Source organism: Physella acuta, unplaced genomic scaffold (assembly GCF_028476545.2).
Source record: "Physella acuta isolate Inbredline_101_S28 unplaced genomic scaffold, ASM2847654v3 ptg000480l, whole genome shotgun sequence".
In the NCBI taxonomy this organism is placed as follows: Eukaryota; Metazoa; Mollusca; class Gastropoda; family Physidae; genus Physella; species Physella acuta.
The window spans coordinates 152143-171938 of NW_026731999.1; the positions used below are offsets into that span (position 1 = coordinate 152143).

At 38.6% G+C, this 19796-nt stretch overlaps 1 protein-coding gene across 1 annotated transcript in view; it reads left to right on the forward strand.

Moving 5' to 3' along the window:
• LOC131944062 (inositol-tetrakisphosphate 1-kinase) overlaps positions 1–19796 on the forward strand; it is a 35610-nt gene that overhangs the window by 12879 nt on the left and 2935 nt on the right. The window contains exons 3-5 of the mRNA XM_059304522.1: positions 8454–8579; positions 18430–18544; positions 18913–19011. Of these exons, the coding sequence (XP_059160505.1) occupies positions 8454–8579; positions 18430–18544; positions 18913–19011 (340 nt within the window). The remainder of the gene's footprint in view (positions 1–8453; positions 8580–18429; positions 18545–18912; positions 19012–19796) is intronic.

The following is a 19796-nucleotide window of genomic DNA, read 5'->3' on the forward strand; positions in this document are numbered from 1 at the left end:
ATATGAATATTATACATGTTTTAATTACGACAAAGTGAGACACCCGACATTTTATTGATTGCATGAAATGAACCGGTAGAGTACAACATAATCAGACCTCAGACTTTGCCTGAGAATTTATGTCTTGCTGGCAGAGAGAATGTAGACCTAACCCTTATAACTTTAGGATAAGGTTTAGGACCAGTGGGGTTTAATTTTGTGTGTGTGGGGGGGGGGGGGGGTAAGAAATAGCCACGGAATTTACATGGTAATATCCTGCTCTCTTTTCTAATAATATAGTTTCATTAGCACCAACCTGTTCAAAATGTTATAATTTAATTTTTTTTAGTATCAATGTTGTCAAAAATACTGTTAAATTCTCTGTACTGGTGGTCAGTAATACTAGTTGCCATTAACATTATATAGAACCGTATCTCGGAGGTGTCCTTGGTCTCTTTTACTTGAGTGTTGTTTGCACGAGTTAAACCAGGTATAGTTTTCTCTTCAGTTATTCTGGCTATATTCGTGCCATTTGCTGACACACTTTCATTTCTTTCCGAGTTTTACAAATATTTTATAAAGAGAAAAAAATGAGTATATATTTTACAAATCTTTTTAACACGCGCCACCTCCCCCACCTCCCCCCCCCCAAAGTTCACGAGAAGTCATTTCCTATTTCTGTAACGTGGTTGAGTGTATATTGATTATAGAGAGTTGGAGCTAAGATGGTAAAGCCCCTGTGGGCAAACAGCCGTTTGTGTGAAGCGGCCGGCTAGTTAACAGAGGTCGGCTTCAAGTTGCTATAATCTGATCGCTGTTTTTTGTTGTTGTTGTTGTATTGAAATTGAAGCTTAGTTACTAGTAGTTGAGTTTTTTACTTTGGAAAGCCACTCCGTTTAAACAATGATACGTGCCAAAAGATTTTTTTTGTCTAAAGTTTTAACATAATTAGATAGATAGATAGATAGATAGATAGATAGATAGATAGATAGATAGATAGATAGATAGATAGATAGATAGATAGATAGATAGATAGATAGATAGATAGATAGATAGATAGATAGATAGATAGATAGATAGATAGATAGATAGATAGATAGATAGATAGATAGATAGATAGATAGATAGATAGATAGATAGATAGATAGATAGATAGATAGATAGATAGATAGATAGATAGAGATGCCCTATATGTGTGTATTGTATGCTATTAATAGTCACATTTCTGTTACGTTGTATCGCTAGTCATGTGACTTTAATCTCTGTCAAAACACAAACTCCCACGACTTGGATATAAAAACAAGTGTAGGAGTTGTGTACAGGAGCCCTCCCCCAACTTTTGTCATACCAACCGCCCCTGTCTTTATCTCCGTTAGGTAAGGCAGTCTGTGACAGGTTTGATGCTTGACTTCACTGCGTGACCCTTGTTTTTTTCCCCTTATCTCTCTGATGTGTTTTACTTCTTAAGGTCATGTTCCCGGTCTTCTAGGTAGAGAGATAACATCTTGTTTTATGATCATTTTTCAAAGACGTTATCTTGGCTATTCGGCAGTTTTTAGTTCAGTACGTTTTATTTTACTGTGGGTGTGATAAGTATGCTGCGTAATATGTTTGGGATAAACGTGTAACGTAATATGTTTGGGATAAACGTGTAACGTAATATGTTTGGGATAAACGTGTAACGTAATATGTTTGGGATAAACGTGTAACGTAATATGTTTGGGATAAACGTGTAACGTAATATGTTTGGGATAAACGTGTAACGTAATATGTTTGGGATAAACGTGTAACGTAATATGTTTGGGATACCTTTCAACATAATTTTTTGGGATAAGCATACGACGTAATATGTTTGTGATAAGCATGTAACGCAATGTTTGAGACAAGCATATAACGTCAAATGTTTGGGAAATTTTACAAATAGATAGTTTAGGATAAGCACATGACTTAATGTTTTTGGATAAGCAAACACCTTGATTAGGGGATAACGGATAAGCGCACGGTTTTGCGGGTTTTCCTGTTTAATCAGTGGATTATTAGTTACATGCCGAGATAGTTAGGATACGACATACGCAAAAAATACAATAAATCTACATTTCAAAAGTTAAAATATCCTTATCATATCTCAAATCATCGCTTAAATATGGAAAACGTACGCATTTTTAAAAAGTTTTCGTCCATAAAATAGGCACTTCCTGTTTCGACAGAACGGTACTAGAGATTTGCAGTGTCTACATTTTGTACTTGGTCACTGCGACTTCTCGACTGTTGTGTTCCTATTACATGTTGTAATTATTTGAACGGGGGAAAGTAAATATTAGCACGACCTGAGTCGTGCATTGTCGTGTACTGTACATGTGTATGTTTTGCATCGTGTAACACGTTTCTTTAAATATGCTTCGTTTGTTACTATTTTTTTTTTAAATACACTGTTACATTAATATTTATAGCCACTTCATTTTGCCGTGTGTCGCTGCAAGTTGAAACAATACCATAATTCCTCTTTTTTTGAGCTAGTAGTTTATGCAGAAATTGAAAAGGGTAAAACATGTTAATGTTATCATTGGAGACAGGTACCTAAATGTTGTGGATGGATGGTTGTTTAGCCTGCTAAATCTTGGATTTCGGTACCTTGTGATGTCATTATGGAGATTCTATTAGTACAACCAATATTTCCTACGACGTTTTTTTTTAAAACAATTTTTTTCGAAATGGCCATCTAGGGAAATTCCGTTAGCATGAATTCTCACATAGCAACCTCAGTTTGTTTGTTGTTGTTTGTGTGATTGCAGCCCTAGACCGGGCCTTTATTTCCCACCAGCCCACTAGATCACGCGGGTGTCCGTCATATCTAGCACTTACCCCCCCCCCCCCCCCCACCCACACACGCAATTTTCACTGACATTCTAAAGAAGACCCCCGACATGATGGCTGGTTTGAGACATGTTTATCTGTTGCCTTGTGTTACACGCAGTATCAAATCATACCCCCCCCCCTTTACTTGTCTGTGGGGGGTTTAATTTATGTGTGGATTGTTACATATCATCCTGCGTTCCTTACCTGAGTCATCAGGCTTTACTGGTTAAATACGGTCGGGGAGTCATTGTCTATTATTTATCGGTTTAAGTTATCACAGTTGCATTACTCACTGTTGTTACAGGTAGGCTTATATCATTTTTTTTTAAAGTTATGAAAACAAAAGCCGATCATCCCACTTTAGCATAATCTCTAATAAACCTCAACACATACAACACACACACACACATATATATATATATATGTATGCTGTATATACAAATACTTATTCCATATATGCATATCTGTATAAATAGATAAGGCCTTTGTGAAGGGTGTGGTGTCTGTTCACCTTGCCCATGTAGGTGTTTAAAGCCTACGCATAGTGTCAGAGACACCCACTCCATCGAGATAAGCAATGTCATCCATACGAGATACCAGTCTATCATACGTAACTCGACGTGCAGCAAAACTTAGGTAGTACGTTGTTGAAGCTCTTCTATCCACGGGGAGCTGGGCGGACATCGTTTTTATTTTTGTTGTTGTAAAAATCCGGTTTAATCAGTCTCCGACGCACGACTAGCTATTCTTGGATAACTAGTACAATGTGACCCACACTCCCACAACACCATACAGAAGATTGAATAGTGTGGCTAGTGGTATACTTTGTGTTGCTTAGGAAAGCGTGTGTATAAAAGTTATAGATAAATGAAGCGAAGACATAGCCCCTCCCCCCCCCCCACCACACACACACATGTGAGACAATTTAATGTTCTTTATGTCTGTATTGTATGTACACGTATGTCATTTGTATGTGTTCTTGGTCCTGGTTTCTGTTATCATCATCTGAGGCACGACTTGAAACCTTTTCCAACTTGCGGCAACAAAAATGTCAATGAGGCTGTCGTAATTTTCTAATGAACACGACACGAACTGCTGACATTGTAGGTTTAAGTGCCGATTTCGGTACTTTATAACCATATAGACGTTTGACATGATTGTAGACAAAAGGAAGACAAATTGCAATACTGGCGTTGCCTGCATCACCTTTTCGCATATGTTGCATACAACAACGTGAACTTGTTTGTTGCTTAAATTAGACCATTAAAGTTTATCATCAACAGATAAGTTCAAATTCGTTTATCTGTTTCGTTGCTTAAAAAAACCTGTCTACTGTTTCATAGCCTTCAAAATAAACTCCTAGTAGGCCTACTGTTTCATTGCTAAAAAAATAAACTCTGAAAAAATAAACTCTTGTGTACTGTTTCATTGCTTAAGAAATAAACTCCGTGTACTGTTTCATTGCTTAAAAAAATAAACTCCGTGTACTGTTTCATTGCTTAAAAAATAAACTCCGTGTACTGTTTCATTGCTTAAAAAATAAACTCCGTGTACTGTTTCATTGCCTTCAAAATAAACTCAGTGTACTGTTTCATTGCTTAAAAAAATAAACTCCGTGTACTGTTTCATTGCCTACAAAAAACCTCCCTGAATGCAACTATTTCACTAATGAAACTGGTACTACAATAGTATAATATCGTGGACGAGAAAGCAAATTGGCGACTGGCCAGCGCAGTCGTGACGCATCAATATCTATGATTGCCACTGTGTGTTTGTGACATTTATACTAAGTACTCGTTTTTTTATTTGTACTAGTGGAGAGGTCGTACTTATTGAAAGAATGCGCGGAGTGGACATGAGCATCCATAATTAACTGGCTCTCCACTTTAATAAGAGACACGGCCCTTCTTTCCGTTTAACCCAGTGTTGTCCAATTGTAACTTTTGTTAATTCAATTGCTAGCAAGTCGCGTAGAATTTTGACCAATTATTGCTAATTCAACTGCTAGCATGACGCGTAGAATTTTGACCAATTGTTGCTAATTCAACTGCTAGCATGACGCGTTAACTGTCTGTCTAATTGTTGCTACTTCAACTGCTAGCATGACGCGTTAACTGTCTGTCTAATTGTTGACGATCCAAATTATAGCATGACGTGCAGTGATCTCATGTCAAACTGAACAAATTCAACTACTAGCTAGACGCGTAGAAATGTCTAATGTCTAATTGTTGACAATCCAACTTATAGCATGACGTGCAATGGTCTCATGTCAAACTGAACAAATTCAACTACTAGCAAGACGCGTAGAAATGTCTGTCTCTCGTAGACCATTGGTCAATATGCGCGTGGCTAACATTTCCGATACAATAGAGATGAATTGTTAAAAACACGTTGTTATGTGGCATTTTCCCTCCACCAGATATATGGCACATTGTTAACCTTATTGAGCTTCGTTTGGTTAAGTATTTATGTTTATATGTTTAAAAAAAAACATCTCTTATATAATCGTTGAACCGTGTCCAAAACCATCGAGGTCGTGTTTGACAAATGTACGCAGATAGGTGTTTGTGTTAAAAGTACTCTTCTGGCAACACATGTGTTTTGATGCTAGGCGGGGTCCTCACATTGATTGACATAAAGTACACTTTTCTTCTAACGCATGACTTGTGTGGTATATGCGCTATACCTGATTGTTTACATTCATCTTGACATTTGTAGGCGTGTTGTGACTTACTCGCTTATGTGAGACACGCGATGTCCTTGAAGTAACAGAAGATATATGCATTGGCGTCACTAGGGCGGGTGTCACCTGGTGCGGTCACCCCACCCAACTATTTTGTTGTTTTAACTGTCGACTACATTTAACATTTATCTCATTTTAAATGCCCTAATTAATTAATTACAATTGCCAATGTTGTACATTTAATATTTATCTCCTTTTTCAAATGTCATAATCAATTAATCAGTTAAATTAAACTTGCCAATTACCTCAATGATTAAATTTTAAAACGAGCACCTGGCTCTCAGCTGACACCTCAACTACTAGCAGCATTTGAAGCGTAATGTTAGGTTAACTTGTCTGCTAGCATAGCATTATATTTCTCTTTTATCTTGTGCGCTTGATATCTTGCGCACAAAAGAAGTAGATTAAAAAAAAACTTTTACATAAATGCATATTTAACACACGTGCTATACAAGACATGTAGCTTGGAACAAATCTCCACTAGTGCGTACACACGTAGGTATCGTCATGCGTGACCCTGCCGTGTTAGCCGCCCGGCGAGTGGGAGAAGATATTCATTAGGGAACAGATTACCACAGCAAGGTCATGGACACTTCCCTTTGTCTGCGCTAAACACGGATTGTTGAGTTGTTTTTTTTTAGTTGAGGAATGTCTTTTATTTTCGTCTGTTCTGCCTTCTTACTCATTGTTTTACAGTAACATCAGCCATACGTATCGTATGCGCTGAGTGCCTTACGTAACGTATGCACAGAATGCCTTACGTAACGTATACACATAGTGCCTTACGTAACATATACACATAGTGCCTTACGTAACGTATACACATAGTGCCTTACGTAACGTATACACATAGTGCCTTACGTAACGTATACACATAGTGCCTAACGTAACGTATGCACATAGTGCCTTACGTAACGTATACACATAGTGCCTTACGTAACGTATACACATAGTGCCTTACGTAACGTATACACATAGTGCCTTACGTAACGTATACACATAGTGCCTTACGTAACGTATACACAAAGTGCCTTACGTAACGTATACACAAAGTGCCTTACGTAACGTATGTACATAGTGCCGTACGTATTATATGCACATAGAGCCTTGCACATCATATGCAGAGTACCTTGCGTACCATATGCACAGAGTGCCTTACGTATCATATGCACAGAGTGCCTTACGTATCATATGCACAGAGTGCCTTACGTATCAAATGCACAAAATACTTAGCGTATCGCCTACACAGAGTGCCTGCCCTATCGTCTGCACCCACAGCTGGCTCACACGACTGTATCCAACCGTTTATTTTCTTTGGCGAACACAGAACAAATCTTTGGGTCTTTGAGTGTGAGCCCGCACTGTTGGTACCGTGGGTAGAATGGGACGTAATCCAATGTTCGTGTGGGCTAGAACTTGTGTGCTGCTAGATTAGAACAATGTAGTCAAACTATTGCGGGCAGCTCAATACGATGTTAGCAACCAGACTTTCTTCCAGGCATCTCTTCGAACGAAATGAAATTTACATAGAAAATATATACTTTTAACAGTGTCCGCCCCCCCCCCCCCCGAAGAAAGTCTACCCCCCCCCCCCCGAAAATTTCAAGTGCCCCCCCCCCCCCGGAGAAAAAAAAGTCTGGAAGAAACACTGTTAACAACCTGAACACATCAGACCTGTGTTAGATCGACCAGTTGGTACATTGATTACTATCTTTTCGTTTCAAGAATTCCATTTAGAAATTGTTTGTGTATGCTTGACCTGGGGGGATTATGCGTTAAGTCAGGTACCCTTTCCAGCAGTGTGACGTCATCAAGCCTTGAGTCATCTTGACACGGAACACCACGCCCCCTGCTAACTATTAACATCCATCCCAACTCCCACGTCCTGAATTTAGACACTTTAAAAGTTCGTTAATTAAATTACGTTTTTTTTCTTGTGTGGAAAATAAACTTACATTCTCTCTTTAGCTATTTTTATGTTTAACCAATTAACGTCGCTGCTGACGAATAATACATGCCTATTTGCTAGGCGGTTGGGTTGACGGCCTGATTTGCTTAGTACCACAACTTTGAGATTTACTCAAATACAATTTCAAATAAATGAGTAAACACAGTGCTTTGAGTGCCTGTACACGCCCTGCACAACCCCACTTAAACCAGGAGATATTGTCAGACCCACACCATTGTTTAAGAGTATGCTTGCCGTTGGTGTACCGACGTTGGAAAGTTTGTTTACGTTGATCCAGGCAACCGGCGAGTTGTCATTCTTGATTTGGCCTCGTCTTTCTTCTATTATTAGCGGGCTGAGCCCCGATGACAGAAACGGAAAGCTCATTGAGAAATCGATGTCACGGCATGTGACGTCATGGGTGTTTTGTTTTCTTGGTGATGAGATGTTTTGGCTGTGTCGACACGGATCTCCGCCATGGTGCTAAGCACTTTTTCATTCAGTTTCTGCTCCATTCCACCTTTTTAAAAAACATGTGGATTGGGATAAGGTACTTGTATGTGGTTGCTGGGGGGAAGGGGGGGGGGGGGGGCTACCAAACAAAATAATTACATATACACTATTTTCTTTACCTTGGTCATACTTGAACTACACAAATATTGGATTGTTAGTGTATAATACTGGGCTAGATTTAACGTTTCTTGTATCATTTTGTTATGTGATTTTTTTAAAATAACGGCCAGTGTTTATAAAGGCCTCCATGTCTAGCATTGTATCCGTCATAAAATAGTTCTCCTATGTTTTTACCTTTAATTGCTTAACTTCTTTTAAAATATAATTTAATATAAGTACCTAATCTTTTTTTTACACGTGTTCAATGTTACCAGGTTTTAAAGTTTTTACCCCCCCCCCCCTACTTATTTCCAGATTGACTTGAATCAATCGTTAGAAACTCAAGGGCCATTCGACCTTCTGGTACACAAGGTAACGGACCTTCTAGCTACCGCCATCGATGGACACCAACCTTCCCAGCGTGCCGTGCGAAACTTGGAGGTTTGTGAGATGCGTTTGTTTGTGTTCTGTGTCCTGCTCTGTGGTCTTTTAGTTAGAGGTGTGTGTTGTGTGTGCTCCTGTTGTATGTGTCCTGATTTTGTCTGCGCCCGTCATTTTGTCTGTCCCAATCATTTTGTCTGTCCCCAACATTTTGTCTGTCCCAATCATTTTGTCTGTCCCTACATTTTGTCTGTCCCAATCATTTTGTCTGTCCCAATCATTTTGTCTGTCCCCAACATTTTGTCTGTCCCCAACATTTTGTCTGTCCCAATCATTTTGTCTGTCCCCAACATTTTGTCTGTCCCAATCATTTTGTCTGTCCCAATCATTTTGTCTGTCCCCAACATTTTGTCTGTCCCCAACATTTTGTCTGTCCCAATCATTTTGTCTGTCCCCAACATTTTGTCTGTCCCCAACATTTTGTCTGTCCCCAATCATTTTGTCTGTCCCCAACATTTTGTCTGTCCCCAACATTTTGTCTGTCCCAATCATTTTGTCTGTCCCCAACATTTTGTCTGTCCCCAACATTTTGTCTGTCCCCAACATTTTGTCTGTCCCCAACATTTTGTCTGTCCCAATCATTTTGTCTGTCCCCAACATTTTGTCTGTCCCCAACATTTTGTCTGTCCCCAACATTTTGTCTGTCCCCAACATTTTGTCTGTCCCAATCATTTTGTCTGTCCCCAACATTTTGTCTGCAATGTGGGGAGGGGGGTGTATTTCACTGTTTTAAAACAATACCCCCCTCCACTTTTTAAAGTCATTCTCTGCTGTAGACCATTCATGTCAACTTTAAAATGTCTTTTGTGTTTTAAATCTTGCTAACGGGCAGTAAGAAAACCCTCAGTGTTAGTTTAAAACTTCATTGAATTTGTAGTTTACAAAAAAAAAACCGGAGAAGTATCACATTTTTATCAAACGGTCTATAATTGAGTATCTTAGAATTAAAAATAAATCTTTTTAAATCCACCTTGTATTTGTTGCGTTCTACGGTATTCCCCTGCCGGCGTTATTCTGGTAATCGCGGGTCATGACCAGGCCAGCAGTGATGGCCACATCAGCATAATGGCCACTTTCTCCAGTTAACAATTCATGTCCGCCCCCTGCCCTCAAAAACACGGGTATCACGTGTCTGGGACCAGACCTAATGGAAGGCAAGCGTCGTCAAGCTGATGGTTTAATGCCATCGATTCTATTGATTTGTTTAAATCGCCCGTCTCCTCCCTTCTGTTTATTTCTTCACCCCCCCCCCCTCCCCACTACTCTCCTCCCGCCCGGAGTAAGGCTGATCAGGCCGGAATAATCAATGGAATTCTCCGTAGTTCCAGTGGCTTGCACGTCACTTGAACGTCAACAATAGGGGGAGGGGAGGGGGGGGGGTCGACACACAGAAGGGGTGTTTTTTTTTTTTTTTTTAAAATCCGGAATGATGACCAATAGGTTAAACTGAACGTCCTTGAACTTGGGTGGATGCCGGAGATGTCTCAGTTATGACCTTAGCCAGCCGCGTGTGGTGTCCTTGAACCTAATGTTTACATTTAGTTTAGCGTTGATTGGGTCTACAGTTCAGCTCTGTAAATTAGGCCGCTCTAAGTGTTATCATCGTCCGTGTACCATCGTTGACCCGAGTTGACCGCAGCTTTTAGTTCTCATATGTAGTTGTGTTTTTCTAAGTTGATTTCTTTGAACGATAGTAGCCATCAAACCATTCAGTCGACTACGTGTCTGGGGTAAAAAATAAATCGATATTTACAATATCTACGCGGCTTCGGAAGCTATGAATGGAGTTGTGACATTGTAAAGCTGTCTTTTTATAGTTGTCATTCCTGTATTTTTAAATACTGTACGTGAAATGTATTTTTTAAATAAAAAATATAATTAAAATAAACAACATACAGAAAGATTCTTTTATTCTTAAACCAAAATATGAAGCAGTGGTTCTTTTAGGCATCCCATCTCCCTCTGGCGAAATAAAAAAATATGTAGAAAATATGTACTTTAAAACAGTGTCCACCCCAGCCCTGGAGGTTTCCAGTGCCCCATCCCCCAGGAAAAAAATGGCTAAAAGAAACCCAATATGAAGTCGAACAACGGATCCCTCCAGTTTCGTATTGCATCACCTACCACGGCAGAAATGACGTCACCTTGTCAACTGTGTCGCCCCCACGCCGCCGGCCACGACACAGCCTATCTTTTTGTGTCAACACACAGCTTGCTGGGTCCCTTTTTTTCTTGACTGAGCGTGTCGTTTTGAGAAGTGTGTGTGTGTGTGTATACGCTGATAACAAGTCAGAATGTTCAGCGACACACGTGCTTGGGTTTGACTAGCCGAACCCGCTTCAAACCGCTTTAGTGACTGGCTGTTGTAGAGACGGGATGTTGTATTGATTACAAGTCACTGTCTGGGCATGTGCGTGGATAAAAAAAAATATTTCCCCCAATCTTTGGAAATTGATCCGCGTCTTGTCCCAAATAGATTAGGATATTGCTCTTGAGCAGGCAATGGTTGTCTTGGTCCATTGAAAGTTTATAAACATCGGCTTACTGGAGTTTGTCCTGTTTACTCCTTGTGGAGCATAGGGCCTCATTCATCATCTCCCCCTTTGTCCTGTCACCGGCAATATGAAAACATACACGCCTAATTGATTGCAAAATGTAGGCCTACCAGTAGTCGGTTGAACGGTAGCGCTCGGTTGAATTCACGTGATAGTTTTTGCTAATTTATGTAAACAAACAAAAAACAAGCCCTTGTTGGTGACCCTATTTAAACACACAATAACCTAGTTTACGCTTTGATCCACTGTTTACGTATCTATCGTGAACAACATGATTGAATAGCGCAGATGCATGTAGTTATGACCCAAAAAAAAAAAAAACAACTACGCATTACATGGTTAAGGTTGTGGTTGCTAGCAATTTGAGAACCAGCGATGATTGAGACGACCAGCACTAGCTGCACTCCCTACACACTTATTTTCTTCACCGTGACTGTGGGACCATGAGCCAAACTAGCGCAGCTCATGGGGGGCCGGTAGCCCGGGGCTCTGTTGACCTACTTCATCTACCAGTTTTTAAGCAATTTGCGTGAAGTTGTTGTCATTTGACCAGGCTGTCCGGTCCTTTCGATATGCCGATCTATGTCGATGTCGCGCATTAAACAATTTCCAACGAACACACCAGGTAATATGACGGCTGTAGTAGCACGTGCTAGCAACATTACCTGGATAGTCAGTCTCGTGTGATTGGAACAGCACAGATCGGGTGTAACCTTTGACCTAATAACTCGCGTTTTTTCCCCCTTTTCCGCCTCCACACACACCCCGTAATTTATATCACATTTGCACTCTACGACGAAGATTTCGGCTAGTGAGAGAGTGGGAGGGGGGGGGGAATACAAAACGGATATGGTGTGGACAAATCCGACAAAAAGAATCGTCCTTGTGTATGTATGGGACCAGTGATCGCCGGATCAATGTCGAGTCAACCGCCTGTCACCCAGCTCACAATCGTGTTGGATGACCTACAATGGCCGGCCCAAACCTCGTTTACAGCTGGTCCAATCAGACGTGGTGAGGACGATGCACACCGTTAGCCTCTGCAGTGTTGACACATGGATAACAAAACGCCTTTTTTTTTTCAACTCTGTTAAGCCCGCCGCGAACCGGTTTTACCTAGTGATTAATTACCTGTTAACTTTAAAAAAAAAAAAAGATGATTCGTAATCTCAACGTTCCATTAGCGTTTAGTTAAAATGAATTGGTTAGTTGTTGACGCAAAGTATTAGAGTATTTTGAACTAACAACCCCCCCCCCCCCCCTACAGTCAGCGCCGAGCTTGAATATCTGCTTTGGGACGGCGTAAACAGGATTTGTGTGTACCCACGCCCCGCCTCGACTGGTTGGATTTAGTTGAAGCTAGAATGACGTAGTCAGCGCCAGTTATTGAAGAGTTGGGGGGAGAAGAAAAAACTCAGCAGGGGAGGCCACTCTCTACGCGTGGTTAGGTTTATTTGATGAATGTTTGGGAATCAAAGGTCAAAATATGCTATTGAGCTTTAACGATTATTGTTTGTGTTCCTCCATTTTGTTTCCTCGGCTTTCTGTTAATTCGAGTTTTTTTTTTTCTTTTCTTTTTAAATCAGTACGTGTGCCTGTTACAACGTAGTCAGCTGTTTATACCTGGTCTCTTAAACTTAAATAGAATAGCTGACATGTATTTTGATTGTTGTCATAATCCATAGGCAACCAAGGCTGTTGCAAAATACAAAAAAAAGTCATTGTTAAAACTTAATAATTCCGTAAGCCATTATGTATAGGAAAGAGGGGGTTGCCAGTCCTAAGCGGAAATATATGGCCTAATTGTTATTGCTAAAGGTAGTTGTGACGTCATGTGGTATTTATGTGAATGGTATTTTTAGAATATCCCCACACCTACCCGAGGGATATTTTTTTTCAGGGGTTCATTATTTGCTAATAGAGACTACTGAACTTCTTTAAAATAGAAAATATCTGCTCCCACTTTGTTTTTATGGTTGAGAGTTGTTTTGGTTTATTTTTTTAGAGAGACAAAATTAAACGAATTAAAGAATCTCTCGCTGGTTTAAGATCTATAATTAGATTGGGTGATAGTATTTGATTCTATTGGAATCTACTTGAGGGCATAACCATTGTGACTGGGGGATGACGTCAAACTGAGTCGTCTTTATAAATGGAAAGGCGGATAGGGGTCGTTGGGTGTGTGTATTGTAGGGGGGGGGGTAGCGTGTTGGCTGTCACGTATTAGTGACGCAAATGTAACTTGGCAGTTTTTAGAAGTAGGTCATCTTGCGACATCAACTGAAGTTTAGAAAACGGAAACAGTAGTGTTTACTTTCCCATATAGGGTGGCTTGGTCAGAAACACAAAAAAAAACTACCTGTCAAAAAATACAAGGTAGTTTAATGGAAAGCTCGTGACACATTTTGATTCGTTGAATAACCTTGAAAATACAGACGTGTATTCTAACCGGTCTAGTGGTAGACGACATTAAGTGATTTGCCACCCGTGAACCTTTAGTTATGTAACAATAGCTACAGCTGCTGTATTAAAGTTTGATTTTATTGAAATGTGTTGCTTGTTGTTTGTTTAAAAATGGGGGGGGGGGGGGGGGGGGGGTGGAGGTCTCTATCACTTACCTAGGGAATTACTAGTTTTAATGGGTTACTATTTTTAAAAGAGTTAGTGGTCTAGTCAAGTTTCATGGGGCTATTTTTAAAAGAGTTAGTGGTCTAGTCAAGTTTCATGGGGCTATTTTTAAAAGAGTTAGTGGTCTAGTCAAGTTTCATGGGGCTATTTTTAAAAGTTAGTGGTCTAGTCAAGTTTCATGGGGCTATTTTAAAAGAGTTAGTGGTCTAGTCAAGTTTCATGGGGCTATTTTTAAAAGAGTTAGTGGTCTAGTCAAGTTTCATGGGGCTATTTTTAAAAGAGTTAGTGGTCTAGTCAAGTTTCATGGGGCTATTTTAAAAGAGTTAGTGGTCTAGTCAAGTTTCATGGGGCTATTTTTAAAAGAGTTAGTGGTCTAGTCAAGTTTCATGGGGCTATTTTTAAAAGAGTTAGTGGTCTAGTCAAGTTTCATGGGGCTATTTTTAAAAGAGTTGGTGGTCTATCACTTAGGGAATTACTAGTCAAGTTTCATGCGGCTACTTGTTTAATATGAGTTAGTGGTCACTGATCAGTTATGATCTGCCTGCGTATAAAAAAAAATATCACTGATCATAAGGGCAAAGAACCACGATCACCAGTGTTGAATGAACCAGCCGGCCAGCAGGACTAGAAGCCGTGCCTCTGTACCAGTATGCGCGCTGTCTCACATGGGATCGATTTGATTGGGACGTTTATTGATCTCCCCCCACGGTGTTCCTGGAAATGGCGCTGTAGCTGATTCCTTTATGATTAAATAAAAAAAAAACCTACAACAAACAGGTTTGTGATTGGCTTCCCCGAGCTGCCCTAGAACGGACATTGAATTCAATGAGAAGCTTGTTCCTTCTGTTTTTAAGGTGGATATTTTGAGCTCGGGTCGGCTTGACCCAACAATCGCCTTTCTTCTCTCTCCTGATTGAGATGCTCACCGCGTGAGAGGTTCCACTTGGTGGTCTATAAATAGACCTGAGGGTTCCCACAAGGAGATGCGAGTGAAAATGTGATTCTGTAAATGTGTCCAGGCAGCTTTTAATTGGTTACTGGCGTTAGAATTTGATTGGTGCTTGACATTGGACTTTGGGAGGGTAACTGTCATTATAAGGTGATGGGTGGGTACCTGCCGTTATAAGATGATGGGTGGGTACCAGCTATTATAAGGTGATGGGTGTGGGTGGGTATCTACTATTATAAGGTGATGTGTGGGTACCTGACATTTAACTTGATGGGTGGATACCTGCCATTAGAAGGCGATGGGTAGGTAATACCATTATTACTTGATGGGTACCTTTCGTTCTAACTTGATGGGTTGGTATATGCGATTAAAACTTGATGGGTGGGTACATGCCATTTTATAAGTTAACGAGAGCCTCTCAAGAATACAGTTTTGTAATGTCTGCACAGTCCCATCCGTGTCACACAAAAAAAGTTTCATAACACCTTACCCCAACTTAAAAAAAAAAAGCCAAATAATTTAAACTGGTTATAAAGGACTACATCTCTAGTGTCAGTCGTTCTTGCATCAGTTTACCGCTGTTTTAGTACAGTTACACGTTGATCCTCTGTTTATTACAGTTAGGCCACGTTCATTAGATGTTTTATTACAGTTAGACCCCGTTGATCATCCGTTGAAACACATTACATTATCCTTGAACGACGCGGCACTTGGCTACGTCAATGCTAACCTTGTTAATGTTAATTAGACAAGCAACTAATGCTTCTAGCCATCACTGGGTTAAGCCGGTCTGTACAATAAAAAAACTACTTTCCACCTTACCCCAGCCCGGTGAGCTAATGCCTTACACCTCAAGTCTTATCTAATGAATTTCCAATAAATACATTTGAGGTGCGCGCCAAACGAACGCGCAACGGAAGGGGGAAAAAAAAAACTCAACCTTGGCTCACAAGGTGTTAATCAGCGAGCAAAGCGTGTTCGTAAGCTGGGTGGGTGGGAAGGAAGGGCGGCTAGACGCGATGCACTATTACTCACTGTCCAACTAGTACGGCAGTTGCTGGGGATGAATCATCACAGCTCACCGCACGCACCCTCCACCCTCCTCCCCCAATAGCATCGTTAGTTACTGTAGCAATAGACAACTTCATTGTAAACATGCTCTTTCTCTCTACTCTCTATACTTCACGCTCATTTCTTCAAAGATTAAAATATTTTTATATAGTAAACTGTAGCATTGACGTGGGTGGGGTTAAAATTATAAGGTACCAAGATAGCAGAGCATAAACAGGAAGTTCCTTAAATGAAAATAGATTGTCTTCCCCTCTCTACGCTCCCTACTCAGTTCTTGTAAAAAAAAATATATTTTTTATTTGTAATTAGAATAGTAGCATTGAAATGAGATCAGGTAGAGGTGTTTTAGTCTTATTCATTTTTCTTTCATCCCTTCCCTATGCAATAATCAAGCATACATTTGAAATTAAAACTATAACTGTCTCTTATCTGCCTCAGCTGGCATCTGCAGAAATTTCAAAATCTAGATTCCTTTTCATTGCAAGATTTTCCATAAACCCTCTAAAAAAAATTTTGTTTTCAATAGTCTGTGCTCTGAATATGAAAGTATAAATTTATTTATTGGCTAAAATTTTATCAATGTTTAAGCAATGTCTTTGTCTTAAAACCGTGGACAGTAGCGTACGCAGGGGGGGAGCAGGGGGAGCGGCCGCTCCCCCTCTGGCCATTTTCAGCAAAGTGGCACCTTTTTGGAAACTTTTTAAACTCAAATTTTTAAACAATGATATTTGTTAAAAACATATTTTTGGTCGGCACATCTATGTAAATCACAAGATTTCTTTTCATGCATCAAATAAGCATTATTGTACTAGTCTAGTTGTGTCTACGTTTACAACACGTATTAACAGCTGCATCAGTTTGCCATTCTTAAAATAACCATGACGATGCATTGCAATGTTTAAAAAACCTCTACGGGTAGTACCACTTGGCAAGAGGGGTGTTAAGTTTAAGGCAACTGTATAATGCATTTGCTTACGAATAATTGAATTAGAAAATGTTATACATAAAACTTCACACATAATTACTTTATATATACAGTTTGAATCGTGTGATTAATTAAAAAAAATTACAATACAGGAACAAATACAACTGATGTGGCACCTCTATTTAAATTTACTTATGAGCAAACTGCGTAGTGGTGGGGAAATTTTGACAAGATCAACAACGTCAGCACGATGAAGTAGTAGTATTCTTACAGTTTGGGCAATAGTGATTACGATTACAAATTATATGAAACAGTTACAACCCCCCTCCCCCATGGACCCCTCTGTAAAAAAAATATTTTCATAATACCACTGCTACTTATTTAAATCTATTTCTGTAATATATATTTGTGTATTATATATTTGTGTAATATATATGTATGTTTAGAAAAGTCATCTAAAAAGTGACGCTATGTTCACTTTGAGTTGGTAATCCCCCCCCCCCCCACACACACACCTCACCACCACAATTGTGTAGAGCGACATTAATGTCAAACCTAGGTATACACTGGGTTAGATAAATGACCTAAAGTGACCGGACAGTGGTGAATGAAGTTGAACCCCCCCCCCCCCCACCCCCAACCCACCCCGAACTGATCTGTTAAGTACATGTAGAAAAACGCGTAATGATGTACCAAAGTACCATGCCGCCAGAAAATTAGCCTTTTAAACGTAAAACTCTGTGAATATTGTTTTTGCAATTACCAGTAAAAAGGTATGTGATCAATACAGTGATCTAACCCATACCTATCACTATGTTAAAAAATCATTTTTAAAGAACACAAAGAAGCAGTAGTTAATTAAAAATATATGATCTGGACTAAAAGACCGACATTTAGTTAAATGTAGGCTGTTATTCCGAATGTTTTTCTACAATATCGAAAAGCGTGGTTTTATACCAACTCTGATTTTAAAAATTTTCTTTTTGCTGTAATACTTTAGCATTTATGATGACAATATATTAAATTCTGATTATAGACAAAAACATTTTGTAAACACGAATAGTGTTAAACAATATCATTATATTATTAAGTAATTATTTATTTGTTTTGACATTTATAATTAAATGTGTAGAAATATGCATATTTATATTAAGAGAGTAATTATTTCCCCTATTTCACTTGTCTTAAATAATTATTATGTAAGAAATGTTTTTTACAAGAATTACAGAACAGATTGTGTTACGTTCATTATTTTTTGTTGTAGTGTGTGTATATTTTTTTTTTTTAGATTGATACAAATTTTGTTTTGTCGGCCTACATTGTGTGTTTTTTTCTTATTTCTTCAGAGTGCTACTTTCAATTTATTTTACATCATAGCGAAGTAATGACTTACAGCTAGTAATTGTATATATATATATATATATATATATATATATATATATATATATATATATATATATATAAAATACACGTTTAGAGAACGTGTAAAAAATTCGGCGCCTTTTTTTTTGCTCTTTTCGCTCCCCCTATAACGAAAACCTGGATACGCCTCTGACCGTGGAGTGCTATTATTGATAAATTAATTTTATAATTGCTAAATTTTTAAAATAAACAGTTAACAATCTGAAACATGGTATTTTACACCTCAGAAGTGTGTTATTTTAACACATTTTTTTTTCAAAACACTATTTATATTTACCCTACGTTTTGCTTGATTGACAGGTTTACATCCAGAACCATCCTGAGACTGTGGTCTTGGACCCACTGGACAGCATCAGGCGATTGCTGGACAGGTACACCCAGTACCAGAGGGTCTCAACATCTGGCATCATGAAAGGTGAGCTTGATGGTGGGTTTTTTTCCCCATCTAGTCTACCTTTCCTCTCCTTATTTTTTAAAAACAACAGATATTAAATCATTCCATGGTTGCTTAGAAATTTAGTGACTACTTTTTTCGTCTCCTTATTTTAAAAACAACAGAAATTAAGTTATATTCCCATGGTTGCTTAGAAATTTAGTGCCTACTTTTTCGTCTCATTTTAAAAACAACAGAAATTAAGTCATATTCCCATGGTTGCTTAGAAATTTAGTGCCTACTTTGTTTCATCTCCTTATTTTAAAAACAACAGAAATTAAGTCATATTCCCATGGTTGCTTAGAAATTTAGTTCCTAAATTGAGTTGTGGTCTATTCCACCTTCATTAGACCAGCGCTGCATGATTCCCACTTTTGTGGAGCTCAATTCTACAGACAGAGAAGAAAATAAAGGCAAATTGGCCAGAGCTGGTGTTACATTCCCATTGGGTAAGTCCTACTAGATTGTCTTACAGTGCAATTGAAGATACCAAGTTTTTTTTTTTTTTTCAAAAGTAAATTATTTTTAATGCCCAGTGTGTTTCCAATAAATTTAATACATTTTTTTAATGAAGTTTAACTGTTTGTACATAGCATGGTCCTATCCTAGAATGCTTTAAGCTTTAAAAAAAGAAAAAAAACACAAGTTTTGGACCATAATAATTAAAAAATATGTTCCATTGTCAAATCTTCATTTTTGTCAGTGTTATAAACATATTTTATTGAGTCAATGATGTTTTTAAATCATTAATTCTTTCATAAAACCAAAGTTTTTCTTTTTATAGTAGTGTACAGCCTTGCATTATAGGTTTGAGTAGCAACATTAAAAAAACAAAGATACCTTTATGTTAACAAAAATTTAGCATGGTGCATTTTATGATGAAGAAAATATGTTAAAAGAACACTTCTCACAAGATTATCATCATTGGAGCTAAAGTTCTACTTATTTTTAAACAGTCGCTTCGTTACAAGAATAGGAAATTGTCAATAATAATTCAAATGATAATTTTTATCGAAAAATGTTTTTATTTTCAAATCTGCACATGAAAGCTGACACCATAAAAAACAAACTAAATTTTGTTTAATTTGCAGCAACACCGTTTATAGTGAAATATTACCAGCCTTATTGGATTATTTTCATATTAAAAAACAGACAATAGAGCTGCAATTAATATTAAGTAGAGTTAGGGACACAGAGATTTTAAGAAATACACTTGCATTGCATTGGTTTATTT